At 43.9% G+C, this 15,383-nt stretch overlaps 1 protein-coding gene across 5 annotated transcripts in view; it reads right to left on the reverse strand.

Moving 5' to 3' along the window:
• ADARB1 (adenosine deaminase RNA specific B1) overlaps nucleotides 1-15,383 on the reverse strand; it is a 129,481-nt gene that overhangs the window by 40,601 nt on the left and 73,497 nt on the right. For 2 of the 5 annotated variants that reach the window (XM_066370018.1, XM_066370016.1), the window contains one exon: nucleotides 6,841-6,967. The exons of 1 other annotated variant lie outside the window; for it this stretch is intronic. Coding sequence is in view for 3 of the 4 variants with exons in the window: in XM_066370016.1 (XP_066226113.1) it covers nucleotides 6,841-6,967 (127 nt within the window). In the remaining variant the exon portion in view is untranslated. Of the gene's footprint in view, nucleotides 1-3,793; nucleotides 3,909-6,840; nucleotides 6,968-15,383 lie in introns of those variants that run through there. 2 more of the 5 variants (XM_066370019.1, XM_066370020.1) reach the window with 2 other exon arrangements.

Here is a 15,383-nt window from a genome sequence, read left to right on the forward strand (position 1 = left end):
GATTCCTGATCAGGGCACACAGGAGAAGCGACCATCTGTTTCTCCACCCCCACCCCTCATTTCTTGCGCTCTCTCTCTCCCCTTCCTGCATCCATGGCTCGATTTGTCCAAGCACATCGGCTCTGTGCACTGAGGATGCCTCCATGGAGCCTCCACCTTAGGTGCTAAAAATAGCTCATTTGTGAGCACAGGCCTAGATAGGCAGAGCATTGGCCCCAGGTGGGGGTTGCTAGGTGGATCCCAGTTGGGGCGCATGTGGGAGTCTGTCTCTATCTTTCCTCCTTTTACTTGGAAAAAAGGATAGAAAAAACCCCCCCAAAACTTGGGAGGCAATAAAGTGTGAAAAGACCATTAAAACTTGGAATCAGAAGGCCCAGGACTGATGTTTAACTTGGTTCCAGTTACAATTGCAACTCTTACTTTTTCTAATGGAACTAAACAAGCTGATTCAAGGTTTGTGTGAAAAAACAGACAGGTTGCAACATTCAGGAAAAACACTGAATTAAAGGAGCAATGAGGTGGGACCAGCATTCCAGACCAGAGACAACAGGACCCTGACACTCAAAAACCATGCATGGGCTCAAGGACTGAAGACGCCAAGTCCCAAACTGGAACAGAGCATGTTTGGAACTATACTGCTTTGTCCAAGGTGGCATCCCAAGTCAGTGACATCAGAAGGCACTTGTGATGGACTGGACTGGGTGTGTGGAGCTCAAGGAGGAAGGCGAGGCTGGTCCACACTGTAACTTGCTAATGTCATTTCAGTTCTCCATGAGTTACTTTTCAAGTAACAGGATTCATTGGCAATGTTTTGTTTTTTAAGTGGGTGGTAGGTGAATGTTATCTGTTGTATTATTCTCTATATCTTTGTAAGTGCTTACGTTGTAAAGCAAAGTATAAACAATTTGTACAGATATCATGTCCCCATGACTTCTGTCAGTGCCCCTTATCTCCATGGAAGAGAAGCTGACCCGTGCCACCCCTTCTCTCTCCTCCTCTTCCTTTAGTTAAAAAAAGATACCTTGGAACAAAATATAAAGAACATGACTTATTTATATTAAAGATCCATCATAACTGGAACATTCTCTATTGTGCTGGAGAAAAGTACCATTTTTAGGAATTCACTAAAATTTTATAGGTTAAAAAAAACATTTTAAACAAACAGTACCCTTGATTAAAATTATTAGTAACTATTACTGGATTTACTCCATTTTAGTCTCTTCAAAGAATGGTTTTGAGAAACATATTACATATTTTTATGACTGTTATAAATTTTATTTTTAATAGCCAATATGGCAAGTTTTTTAAAAAGATGCATTAAATGGAGACAATTCCTGTTGACTCTTCAGTATAAATCAAGCAACATCTGGCTAAAGGCTAGAATAACTCTGTAGCTATAGCAAAAATAGTTGAATGATGATGTGATTATTTATTTAAGCAAAGGTAACTAAAATATAAAAATTCTTACATTATTTGAAGGAAAATAATCAACTTCAATATTATCTAAGCAAAATATCACTAAAGTGTTCAAAGCTATCACTCTGTTATATTTTGCAGTGACATAATTTCCTTTCTAGGAAACCATCGAAGTAATGGATGTTTAGTTCAGTTCTTTTTAGAGATTTTGTACACACAGAACAAAAATATAGCACATTGTGCATAGCAAATATGGTTTATGCACTACTTTCAGCAAACATGTTTCTTGTAGTGAAATGCCACACAGAATAATTAAAATGAGAATAGCTATCGAAAAGAAACTCCTGGAACTAATAAGCAATTATAGCAAGATTATAGAATACAAGGTTAATATAAAAAAGTCAATTCCTCTACTCTGTATGAGCAACGAATGAGTGGAATTTGACAGAAAAATACAATAATGCTTACATGAGCACCCCCAAAATCAAATCCTTAGACAGAAATGAAACAAAATATGTACAAGATCCATGTGAGGAAAACTATAAAACACCAATAAAAGAAATCAAAGAACTAAATACATGTGGAAATAGTCCACGTTCCCGGATTGGAAGACCCAGTATTGTCAAGACACCACCAGTTCTTCCCAACTTGACCTATAGGTTCTATAGGTATCACTTTGATTAATTCACACTAGACAGCTACTGTGTTGGCTGTTGTCATTTTTCTATTTGACAATCTAAGGGAAACGAGGTCAGGGCCCCTGACTCGTATTACATGTTTTAAAAATTCTTGCAGCACACGAGTTGAAAATTTCTGTCCTAGAATGTGTGAAAATATTTTGAGTCTGTATATAAGGGGATGACACAAACCAATTGAATTACAGTAAAATCCAAAAAAAAGGTTAAAGAATTTTTCTCGTACTTTTCAATATTTTCTCCAACTTAAATGTTCAATGATGAGGGGCCACATAAAAAGTGGTGGCCATTCTATTTTTTTAAAATTGATTTTAGAGAAAGGAGGACAGCGGGGGGGGGGGGGGAAGAGAGAAAAAGAGACATTGATTTGATGTTCCACTTATTTATGCATTCATTGGGTGATTCTTATAAGTGCCCTGAGCAGGGATCGAACCCGCAAACTCAGCACACCAGGACAACGCTCTAACCAATTAATTACCCGGCCAGGACATCATTCTAAATGTAGGGTATTTGAGCAAAGTTTCTTGCAGTTTTGCTTTTGCCTTTGTCTTACTCTTCTGTTGCTTGTCTTAATGACATCTTGCTTTTTTAATGCTAAACTGGGAAAACAAAGCACATCAACACTGTAATCTGAGATGAGTTCAGAGAATCCCAGAAGACTGAGCAGCTGGGCCCCAAACACCCACGGCCCCTCTGGACAGTGCCATTTGTCCCGGACACACCTAATGGTGCCCATAAAGGTCTATGGGGTATGATGCTCTCACCACTCCCAAACACAGGCCCCACTAGGCACAACCCTCTTTGTTATATTTATCAATGCTATTTTCCAAAGATTGCTGACTCTGATTTCTTTTTAGGAAGTCACACTAAACACTGTGGCTCATTTTATTTTCTGAGGGATGACTCCCTCCTGCCACAGACTATCCTAAGGATGCTGTTGTGGCAAAAGATTGTCTAGTCCCACCAGCTGGCAATAGATTGTCTAGTCCCACCAGCTGATAACAGAGCCTAGGAAAAGAGGCTCACCCACTGCACAACTGTGTTCCCCTCACACAAGCATCTCTGCATCTGAGATGTTTTCTATTAGTAAATAAATTTTATTCAAAGACAGCAAACTCTCAACACCTTTTAAAGCAACAGTTCACCCCCCAAAGTTGGTAGTTTGTCATTTTTATAGTCACGGACTTCTAAGTCTTGGTGTTTAGAAAACCATATAGATTTTAATGTCTTAAAACATCAGGTTGAATTAAAGACTGAAATAACCTGGAGTCTTGAATGTAAGAAATTTGCTGTCCGTGTTTTTGAAAGGAAAATACTTTAGCACTGGTTGCCAAGGTCTTATTTTCTTTCAGCAGGAAAAGTACTTTCAATGTTAGAAGGGTCATTAATGAACCGGGGCAGCCAAAGGTAAAGCATTACAAAGCATCAAAGCGACAAACTTCTTTGGCTGCACAAATATCTTTCTAAAACATACTTTACACTTTGAAGCAAAATGATTTTTACATCTTGTTAAGCCAGCCTCTATCTAAAACTACAAACGCCCACAGAACAGAGGCACTTGAACAGGAAAACAAAGTGACTGGCAGCAACACTAACCCACAAAGCTGTGACCTCAGTAAGGGTGCCCACGTTGCATTTAAAGTCCAATACTTTACATTTTAGAATAAAAGTGAACGGATCACCTTTTCTCTCTGAGCGTTTCTTGCGCCTCCTTTTATACCGACGTCCTGTGCTGCTGAAAAAGGTTCCCATGGTCAAAGTCCCACTGACAAGCGAGGCCATGCAGTCGAGCCGCCAGCCCGGCCTCATTCTGTGCCCCTCCTTGCTGCAAGTGGCTTCAGCAGCTCGGCTGCAATGATGGCCAGCCCCCTGCCGGCAAGCAGTGGCCGCTCCTCCTCAGCCCAGGCTCATTCATCAATGGTGGGAACCAGGGTAGTCCGTAGCACCACCACCACAGGGACTCCAAGCACACCACCCAGGCTGACAATGTGACAGTTAACCCTTTGGGGCTGTCACAGACACAACATGGAGTAGGTGGGAGAGCTATGTGGGGGTGCTGTCCAGGGAAATAGTAGTCTCCAAAGTCTTGTCTAAGTAAAAGCCTCTGTCATCTTTAAAAGAGATAGAGTGTCTGAAATGATGACGTAAAAGTGTCAGTAAGAGGTCACCGTTCACAAAACAGCCTGCAGCAGTTGGGGCCAGCACACCCCCGCACAGAGGCCAGCCAGTGTCCACAGGCACTGTGGAGAGCAAGGGCACCAATGAAGACTTGCATGGATCCGTGCCCACCTGCCTGACATGTCCCTGGGGTGCCTTCTTCCCACCTATGTCCCTAGATACTGGTCCCGCTGCTGGTCCCTTCACTACAGCATAGGGCACAGCCCCCCACCTCCTACTAAACTCCCAACAGGGGAGCAGACTCTGACCCCTTTATACTAGCTACCGAGCCTGGTGGAAGGCAGCACAGCTAACAGGACCAGCACAATGCCAGGGCCAGCCTGGCCCACATGCCATGCACACTTACACATGCATGCACACACACATGAACACACGCACATGTGCCCTCACGCATGTACACACACATGAACACAAGCACACGTGCACTTACATATGCATGCACACATATGAACACAAGCACATGTGCACTTACACATGCATACACATGCACACAAACTCATGTGCACTCACACATGCACACACACACACATGAACACACGCACATGTGCACTCACACATGCACACACCTCAGCATGTGGTGCCTGTAACTCAGGCTCCAGCACTTAAGCACAGCCAAGACAGCAGATTTCACATCCTCTGGTCCAGACAGACTTGCTTCAGCCCCCAGGGAGACGCTCTCCCATGTCCAGGCCCAGTGTCCTTGGAGAAGAGGCAACAAACATCAAAAAGCCTGGAGATTGTAGGTCAGGGGTCCCCAAACTATGGCCCGTGGGCCACATGTGGCCTCCTGAGGCCATTTATCCGGCCCCCGCTGCACTTCCGAAAGGGGCACCTCTTTCATTGGTGGTCAATGAAAGGAGCACATTGACCATCTCATTAGCCAAAAAGAAGGCCCATAGTTCCCATTGAAATACTGGTCAGTTTCTTGATTTAAATTTACTTGTTTTTTATTTTAAATATTGTATTTGTTCCTGTTTTATTTTTTTACTTTAAAATAAGATATGTGCAGTGTGCATAGGGATTTATTCATAGTTTTTTTATAGTCCGGCCCTCCAACGGTCTGAGGGACAGTGAACTGGCCCCCTGTATAAAAAGTTTGGGGACCCCTGCTGTAGGTTGTCTTGGGAGGAGTCAGCTTAGGGGCAGGATAGGAGTTGGAGGCTGCATGTAGGTACTTCTCTGACTCAAAGCAACCGTGTCCTGTGTAATGCAGTTCCCCTCCCAGCAAGCCCAGCACCTACTTCCCAAGTTATTTTTCCAAAGGCACACACAAATCAAGATTGCCTACTGCATGCGGCACCACGTTAAGCAATTCCTGCTATTCTTCAATATGTGTGTGTGTGTTCAGACATGCTCTGCGTAATCTAGAACATACTCACATCCTATGCAGTCAACCAGAGGTGTGCTCAACACCAGAACTACCAAGTTTGATTCTTTAAATGATACTATTAATATGATTTAACTAAATTTTCAGTGTTAAATTAAAAATTCAGCTCCCTAAATAATTTTGATTTCAACATTTGATATTAACTATATTTTTAAACTTTTAAAAAATTGATGGCAGGGGAGGAGAAACATTGATATGTTGTTCCACTTATTTGTTGATTCTTGGATGTGCCCCGACCGGGATCAAACTCACAACCTCGGCATAATGGGATGGACACTCTAACCAATTGAGCTACTTGGCCAGGGCCTTACAATTTATTTTTAATACACAATTTTAAAAAAGTGTTCTCTAAAAATGTAAAAGAAATTGATATAATGGTTTTGTTATTTACTTAAATTCACATTTTTAACAGAAATATATTCAAATTGTGCATACTTGAAATTCAATTATATATTTTATTTTTAATCCTTTGGGTCAGGTGCAAGGTAGTATTTTATTTAGACTTTGTGGCTATATGTCTCTATTGCTTACAAATTCAACAAGACTGGCGTAGCCTAGGAGTTGAGAAGGGAGAGAAACTTCTGGCAAAGGTTGCCCCTGTACCCAAGTGGATTCCTTCAGGAAGTGAAAAATGCCTTTTTCCTTACAGCATCAAAGCTGGTGACCTGCGCTCAGGGGTGACAGTGACACTCCACAGTCTCAGGACAGCCCTGCAGACCACCCTATGAAGCCCCCAGGCAGTCAGCACTGGTAGGATAGATCCCAAGGCCCAGCCTCAGGGGAGGAAGGCCTGGGGCAGAGCAAAGCCCTGAACCAGGCTCCTGGGAAACACAGGGAGGGAGCTGGAGGTAAGACAAAGAAATGGAAGCTTAAAGAAGTGGGGAGGGGAGCAGGTGCACAGTCCTGGGACATCAGGTCCAGGCATAGCCATGTCCATATCCTGGACTGTCCCCGTGGTGAACCTGGGGACCAGTGCCACAGGCGGGCGGAGTTCCCTCAGCTCTGTGACTGAGGGTTGGAGCCTGGTCTACTGCTGCTGTGCTTTTACTGTGCCCCCAAAGGCTCGGCCTGAGGTATCCAAGATGCCCCATTTTGATAAAAGCAGTACTTGCACAACATTAAATAACCCCTTCTCTCTGTAGTCTGACAAAGCATACTTTATACCTTTGTGCTGCAGGTCACCTTGGACAGAATCCTCACCAACAGCATCATGGGGCTGACACACCTGCTGGCTAGTACGTGGGAACCTTGGGGGCTGGAATCTGTCAAGTTCAGATGCACAGTCTATCCCCTATAGAGGAATTCAAAATCAGTTACAGGAATTAGGATCAAGAAACCACAAAGGAGATTACTGAAAAAGGAAAATATAAACATTCTTTAATTATTTCAAATCAGAAACAAGAAAACTTATTTTAGAATACAGTCCCTTACTGCATTTAAAAACTCTGGGGATTTTCCTGAGTTTCTTTATTACTTATTTCCTTGCCATGCATCAAAACAAGTTATGTACTTAGCTATGAACGTGGCTATGCACTGTGCCTAACCAGGCTGGAGACAGAGGGGAGAGAGTGGGGAGGCCAGGAGCTAAATTCCGCAGTGGTGAGCTGGATCGCTGAGAAGTGCCTGCAAAGTCAGGGTCTCCAGCCTCTGAGGAGACACAGGCTGGAGCAGGCAGCCACTAGGACTGGCCCCAGGGGTCTCCTAATGGGGACCAAGCCAAGGAAGAAACAGTTTGAGGCATGGAGCCAGAACTTCAAGTGCTCTTTTATCCAAGATGAAGAGTTTAATACTGCCAGAGTCCACTGCAGTCCACAGCAAAACAAACACGGATTTTGAAAAAAGGGTAGATGGTGAGGTAGGGACAGATAGACAAAAAGGGAGAGAGATGAGAAGCATTAATTCTTTGGTACCTTAGCTGTTCATTGATAGCTTTTTCATATGTGCCTTGACTGGGGGCTGCAGCCGAGCCAGTGCCTGTGACCCCCTGCTCAAGCCAGTGACCCTGGGGTCAAGCCAGCGACCTTGGACTCAAGCCAGCAACCATGGGGTCATGTCTATAATCCTATGCTCAAACTTGTGAGCCTGTGCTCAAGCTGGATGAGCCCCTGGTCAGGTTGGAGTCTGGATTATGATGAAATTATTCTGGGGAAAAAAATGCTTAAAGAAGTCAGAGGACAAGAAGGACCATCTCCCCAGCTCCTGGAGACATGCACATGTTTGACAAAATAAACCTCTACAGTCTCTTTGTGTTGGGGTTTCATGTGGGTTTGTTTTTTCTCCAGGAAGCTGAGCTCAGTCTCTAGTTTATCCCCAGTTTGAGAAGAGGTGGCAGAAGCCAGGCCACCCCCAGGAGCTGGTTATGTTCCCTGTATCCCTGGCCCCACAGGTGCAGCCCTGGGTGAGGCTACCACTAGCAGAGACCCAGTCGTCATGGTGACTTCACAGGTTTCCTGTCCACTTCCTTGAAATGAGAAAATCACAATTTCTCCATTTCTATCACAACCCTAACCTAAAATGGACAAAAATTTGACATCCAGACATATCACAATTTATAATCAGTATATTTACAAAAAGAAAAGTTTGCAAAGTGTATGTAAACCTGGAAAGTCGAGGAGTAGAGACAATGGCTGCTGGACCACCTTAATGGCTCCTAGGCTGTGCCTGTGGGCAGTAAGCAGCACCTGCGCACATGCAGGCTCTTGACGTGACCAACAAAACCTGACCTACATGTAGCTTCTCTAGAATCTATCAAATAAGACACCGCTTGAAGTGCAAATATACTAGAAACACAAGCCAAGAAAGAAGCTGCTAGTAAAAATTACCTTGGAAATTAGCAGTAACGTTGTAAAAGACCCAAGGCAAGTCTGATAGGAGGCCCTCTGCTGGGGTCATCCTGCCATCCGGGAGTTGTCTTGGGTTATGGGTGCCACGTTGTCAGTGGAGGCAGCTGTTACAACTGTGCCTTTCTGAAGTCTGTATTTGTCTATTTGACATCCACTCATCACAGACAGATTATATTAACTATTATTTTTCTCTTAAAAATTTTTTTTATTGATTGATTTTAGCGAGAGAGAGAGAGAGAGAGAGAGGGAGAAAGAGAGAGACAGGAACATCCATCTGTTCCTGTATGTGCCCTGACCAGGGATCAAACCAGCAACCTCGGTGCTTCAGGATGATGCTCTAACTAACTTAGCCATCTGGCCAGGGCTATATTTGCTTCTTCTTGACAATGGGGGAGACCAGGGAGAGACTGCTTCTCCCAGGGCTCAGGCAGGAGTCCGTCCTCCTTAGCTGACTCTCATGCACCAAGCCAATGTTTCCCCCGCCCTAAAGCAACCTGGGCCAAGTACCAGACACCTAGAGACCAGCTATATAGCGCAAAGATCATCAGAAGTATTCAAACTGGCCAGTGCCAAGCCTTTACCCTGCTGTGCCTTGCCTTTCCCGAGGAGAGCCCAATGAAGCCCCCGGCTAGGTCTTCCCTCACTTCTTTCTGCCTCCTACCAAACCTGGTGCTCCCCATGTGGTGTAGCGTGCCCTCCTCCAGGGAAATGTAAGTAAAAACATCTTTCAGTGGCTTTGGCCCCTCCCTGGTGTCACAGGCACCTCCACCATTAGAACTATAGGTCCGAGGGCACAAATGAGATTGCAGCACAGTTCTGACACTACCAAGTCTATTCAGGTTCCTGTTAACAGAAGGGCATGCAACTGCCTATATACAGAGACAAGCTGGTTTCCCAACTACCACGCTGTGCAGTCCTGCTTGATATTTCCTCCACCTTCATCTAATAAGTTAAACAAAAATGCCAATTATATACACTTTGCTTTTGTCTCATCCAGTGACCCTTTCTTTTCATTTCCCTCATCAAATGACTACAACCCAACGCACAGTAAATCTTCCAAACATAATAAATCTCATACTTTTTTGCTCTCTTGAAAATCAGAGCAACTCCGACTCCAGCAGCAGGGCGAGCCACAGGCTGCCCTGACCGTGGCACGTGGGTGCGCTGCAGCCCGGAGATGGCCCTGTGGAGCGTCACTCTGACTGCAGACGTTCATTTTAGTTACTCCACGGAGCCACCAGCGTTAAAGTCATGCCCTAACTCCACAGCTATCATTCCTCCTTCTCTTCCTCTCCAAGTCTTGCTTCTACCTCTAGGACTATTTCAGAGAAACATAAAAATAGAATGCCTGCTTTCACGAGAGTCAGGAAACTCACAGCAGAACTGCAATGACTGACTGCACCAGACACGGTTTCTATAACCATTACATTGACAGTTTATAATTGAAAAAATACTTTCAAGCTCTTTTTTTCCACTTTAAAAGTACATCAATTTCCAACTTCAGCTGTCACGTCTCCACAAGTTAATAAGTACTGAATTCTAGGAGAATGTCATAAATAGCCACACGCCATTTAGCATCTGACATTCCCGGTATCTAATTAATTTTATTTTTATCTATGTCCTCTAGAGTAAGGACTCCAAAATTTAATGTCTCTAGAATATTAATTTAGGATGAAACCCTTTAAAAACTATGTTTCTACTCTTACAAAAAGGAAAAGAGGAGTTTATTCCATCAGAATTCTAAACTTTCTACATGAGTTATTATTTGTTTACATTCGACAAAGGGGCATTATAACTTTGCTATGTTTATTTAGTGACCTGCCAATCACAAGCCATGTTTATTTATTTATGATTTTAATTTGTGTTTACATAGATTCAAGTGTCCCACTGAACATATCTCCCCCCATCCCCTTATTCCCCTCACCCCCCCATGCCCCCTCCCTCCAATGCCTTCCTCCCTTTCCCTCCAGGATTTGCTGTCCTGTTCTCTATAACACTGTGTTATGTATATATAATTTCATTACTCTCTTTCCCTTCTCTGATCCCATCTTCTCTTCTACTTTCCCCTCTGACTGCTTTTCCTCTGGTCCCTTTGATCCCGCCTCTGCCTCTGCTCTGTTGTTGCTCAGTTCACATTGTTCATTGTATTCCTCAAACGAGTGAGGTCGTATGATATTTTTCTTTCTCTGCCTGGCTTATTTCACTTAACATAATAGTTTCCAGGTCCATCCATGTTGTCATGAAAGGTAAGATTTCCTTCTTCCTCACGGCTGCGTAGTATTCCATTGTGTGTATGTACCACTGCTTTTTAATCCACTTGTCCACTGATGGACACTTGGGCAATTTCCAGATCTTGGCTCTTGTGAACAATGCTGCCATAACATGGGGGTGCATTTCTCCTTTTGAATCAGTGATTTGGTATTCATAGGATATATTCCTAAAAGTGGGATGGCTGGGTCAAAGGGCAGCTCCATTTTTAATGTTTTGAGGAATCTCCATACCACAGTGGCTGCACCAGTCTGCATTCCCACCAGCAGTGCAAGAGGGTTCCCCTTTCTCCACATCCTTGCCAGCACTTATTCTGTGTTGTTTTGTTAATGACAGGTGTGAACTGGTATCTCATTATGGATTTAATTTGCATTTCTCTAATTATTAGTGATGTTAAGCATTTTTTCATATGCCTATTGGCCATCTGTATGTCCTCTTTGGAAAAGTGTCTATTCATTTCTTTTGCCCATTTTTTGATTGGATTGTTTATCTTCCTAGTGTTGAGTTTTATAAGTACTTTATAAATTTTGGTTATTAACCCCTTATCAGACATATTGGTGAATATATTCTCCCATTGTGTGGGTTCTCTTTTTATTTTGTTAATGGTGTCTTTTGCTGTGCAAAAGCTTTTTAGTTTCATATAGTCCCATTTCACAAGCCATGTTTTAGCTTACTGAGATTCCACCAACTCTCAGTAAAGGCTCTGAGATGCCTGCACAGTGGGCAGCCTGGACACAGCCACCATTCATCTTACAACATTCAGGTCTTTGTGAGCGGAGCTGGGCAGTACACAGCCTGCACGGCTGTACAGTGTGGCCACAAGAACAGAACCTTGATATCCAGCATAGGCCCAGAGCCGGTCCTCTCGGTGGGACATCTGCTCTGCCTCCTCCTGATGGTGGGACCTTGAGAAAGTTCTTTCCCTCATGGCTCCACAGATTCCTCATCTGCCCAACATGGATGACAGTCACAGCACACAGCCTCTGCTTGCTGGGAGGACTGAGTGAGTCGTCGGCACCACCACATCATGAAGGTGAGCCTGGCAGCTGAGAGGCTCAGTGGCTTGTCCAAGGTCACACACACGCTGTGGAAGCAGCAGAACCCTGTGCAGAATTCAGGACACTGCACACTCGCCCTCTCCCACAAGTCTGCTCAGGCAGAGTAAATACACGACTACTCGTTATTTTTTTTCAGTATATTAAGATTCCTTACAATTTTTACAGTCAAAATAACATACATGTCTTTACATTAACACATTTCTGTTTTCCATAATAAAATGGTTTCAAATCGATGGGGATGAGTCTCGTATTCAGTCTACTTGCAACATTCCTCCACCCAAGATCATGAATTCAATTAAGCTTCTTCCATTTGCTTTTAAGGTGACTTTACCAAGGAATTCAAGATTAAAATAAAAATTTTACATTTCTGAAATAAGTATAGCAGGTGTTGGATTTGGGGAAAAAAAAAAACAAAGAGGGGCGGCCATGACCTAAAGGCCCTATAATTAGCTCCAATAGCCTAAAGTGACCTAAAGTGAGAAAGCAGTCACAGATTCTGGCAGGCAGATGGCTCAGGTGGCCCGTGGATGGTTCAGGTGGCCCGTGGATGGCTCAGGTGGCCCGTGGATGGCTCAGGTAGACCATGGATGACTCAGGTGGCCCACAGATGGCCCATGGATGGCTCAGGTGGCCCGTGGATGGCTCAGGTTGACCATGGATGGCTCAGGTAGACCATGGATGGCTCAGGTGGCCCGTGGATGGCTCAGGTAGACCATGGATGGCTCAGGTGGCCCACAGATGACCCATGGATGACTCAGGTGGCCCGTGCATGGCTCAGGTGGCCCATGGATGACTCAGGTGGCCCATGCACGGCTACGGTGGCCCACAGATCACTCACGTGGCACGCTGATGAACGTTGGCAGCAGAGGACCTCAACCAGTAAGGCCTGGGCTACACAGGGAGAGCTCTGGTTCCAAATTACCAGTTGAAGGAAAGTTTGAAAGGAATACTGTTAAAAGTCTGAAACTACACTAAACTGATGCCAGTTTAAATGAGTATTTCTTTAAGGATTAATTTTGAATCATCCTTTAAAAACAATGCTTACTATAACTGATTATTAAAAACAAAATAGAACACAAACCTTTCAAAATATAAAGTAAAACCAGCTGGTCCTTCAAAGACAACAAAGTGGTTTTGCTCATCCTCAAGCAGAAAACCTATGGCCGAATTCATCTAGGGTAAATAATTCCAGGGGTGTTTTTAATGGGAAATGGGCAGACTAAAGAAATAGCATAAATATAACATGCGTCTGTACAGGGATGGACAAACACAACAAGATGTTCAGATCCAACTGAAAACTGAAACAAGACTAAATGAAGAAGAAAGGAGTTACAAGGAATTAGGGCCATCCCCACTGGACACACAGGTTAGAGTCAGGCACATCGTAGATCTAAAGGCCAGAACACACCAATGGGGAAACAGGACAGAAGACACACACTGGGAATGAAGGTCTGAAATGTGCCACTGACTGGACACTCTGTGCACCAAAAAGGTGACAGAAAGCATGGAAACACACAGTTTTCTCAGCAATATCACTGAGATTCATGAATAAAGAATCCTAAGGGTGTCTAGACCAAAGTATTCGAATGGCTGAGGATGTGGAGTCAGGCTAGAAGGCAGCAACGGAATATTATCAGGTTCTAAAAAAAGGAGAGCGTGATGTCCGTCCTGGTTCCCATCAAGCTGCTCCTCAACTATACAGGGGCCGAGGTCCTCTGAAACCTGAGGAGCATGTTGGCATCTCTGCCACCAAAGCAGAGCTCCAGAGCACTGTGCCCTTTCTGTACAGACCTGGTGTGCAACGTACCCTGAGCTCCACCCCTCCCAGATCTCTACCCCCACACTGCCCAGGGGTCATGGGGGTGTACGGGAATGGGGGACAATCACCCCGAGGCTCCCAGGAGAGCTGGGTACTGTCCTGAGCCAGTAAAAGAAGGTTTGGTGGCAGGTCTCTCACTTGCTCTCACAGAGAGAACTCTACTGGCTGTCATCTCCCTTCCCTTGAAAATGCCAGCATTCTGGGGTCCTGTGGGCACAATCTGAGTGAGGATTTTGAGCTCCTGGGTTATATGATGGGTCTGGGCAGCAGCCGGGCCAGACCCAACCGTCTGCTCAGTCAGGCTGAGAAGAGCCGCTGGTGAGAAGCAGGCAGGAGAGCGGCACAAGGACGTGGTGCAACAGGCTGGAGAAAGAGGACATGCAGGTGAGGCGCTATGGAAGACAGACTTAAAAACTTCAGTATTCACGTCACTTCTTTGCTTTACGCTGGCAACTAAGACCAAACACACACATACACAAATTTTGGTTAATTTACAAACTGTACACTTAAAATTAGAAATCTTAACGTACGCTTATTAAAAGTGGCAATCTGTCACCACACATTTATAACTTGAGAGAATAGGCTAATTTTTTGTCTTTTATCTTATTTCTTATTTAGAATAGTAAGTTGAAATCATAGAGACATAAAATTATGTTACATATAAGTGACATAAGCAGAGTAATGATTTTTTTAAAGATAGGGGCAGACGTGTGAAACTGTGCCTCCCAGTTCTACAACGCAGCCAGCTCCTTCCAGACTCGACATTACAATTTACAAACTATTTGATAAAATTTAATATACAAAGGAGATCACTCAGCTAAATAAACCATATGTAAGCACTCCATATTTTGCCTGGTGGGTCCTTTAAAATATACTGCTCATAAAAATTAAGGGATATTTTATCGCTCCATATTCATTTTGAAATATCTTCTAATTTTTGTGAGCAGTACAGTTAAAGGCCAGTGAACAAAAAGTTTTCTGAAGGAAACTGGTCTGTGGGCTCACAGAGGGAGGCACAGAAAACATACTAATAAACTGAAAATGGAGTTTTTTCTCAGTGGCAGTCTCCCCATCAGCTTAGGGTGATCCTACAGCACCACCTACTGTTGAAAGTTGTTCACTCCAGTGACCCAAAGACCAGTGCTCAGCTCCCAGGTAGGCCGGCTGTGGGCCCTGGCGTGTCACTGTGGAGTCTTGGTGTTCTGTTGCACACACTCAATGTCACAGAACATCAACGTAAGGCAAACCACTTTGGATGTGGGTCAGGACATCTGCATGGGCAAGGGGGCACCTCTAGGTAAAGGAGGCATGTATTAACTGTACACATCAGTCAGAACACATTGAACTGTACACTTAAAAGGGTTTTACTGTATGTAAGTTATATCTCAATAAATCCAGCTTTAAAAAAAAGTCCCAAAAGAAAAAAACTGTATAAGACAGTCATAACCTCAATTTGAAGTAAAATAGACAACAGAGACTTCAAGAAAAATGAATGGATGTATTCAAAAAAGCAGAATGAAAAAGTTGGAAAAGATGGGAGAGAGTAAAGAAAATGTTCCTCTCTCAGTGAGAAAACAAAGGCTCAGCACGAATATTTACTAACACAGGTTAACTGGATTAATAATGCTCATGGTCACCGTGGTCGCTCCCACCATACAGTTGAGGAGACTGAGCAGCTTGCCCAGGGCACGGTGCTCGGTAGCGGGTCAGGTCTGAGGC

Source organism: Saccopteryx leptura, chromosome 2 (genome assembly GCF_036850995.1).
Source record: "Saccopteryx leptura isolate mSacLep1 chromosome 2, mSacLep1_pri_phased_curated, whole genome shotgun sequence".
Classification (NCBI taxonomy): domain Eukaryota; kingdom Metazoa; phylum Chordata; class Mammalia; order Chiroptera; family Emballonuridae; genus Saccopteryx; species Saccopteryx leptura.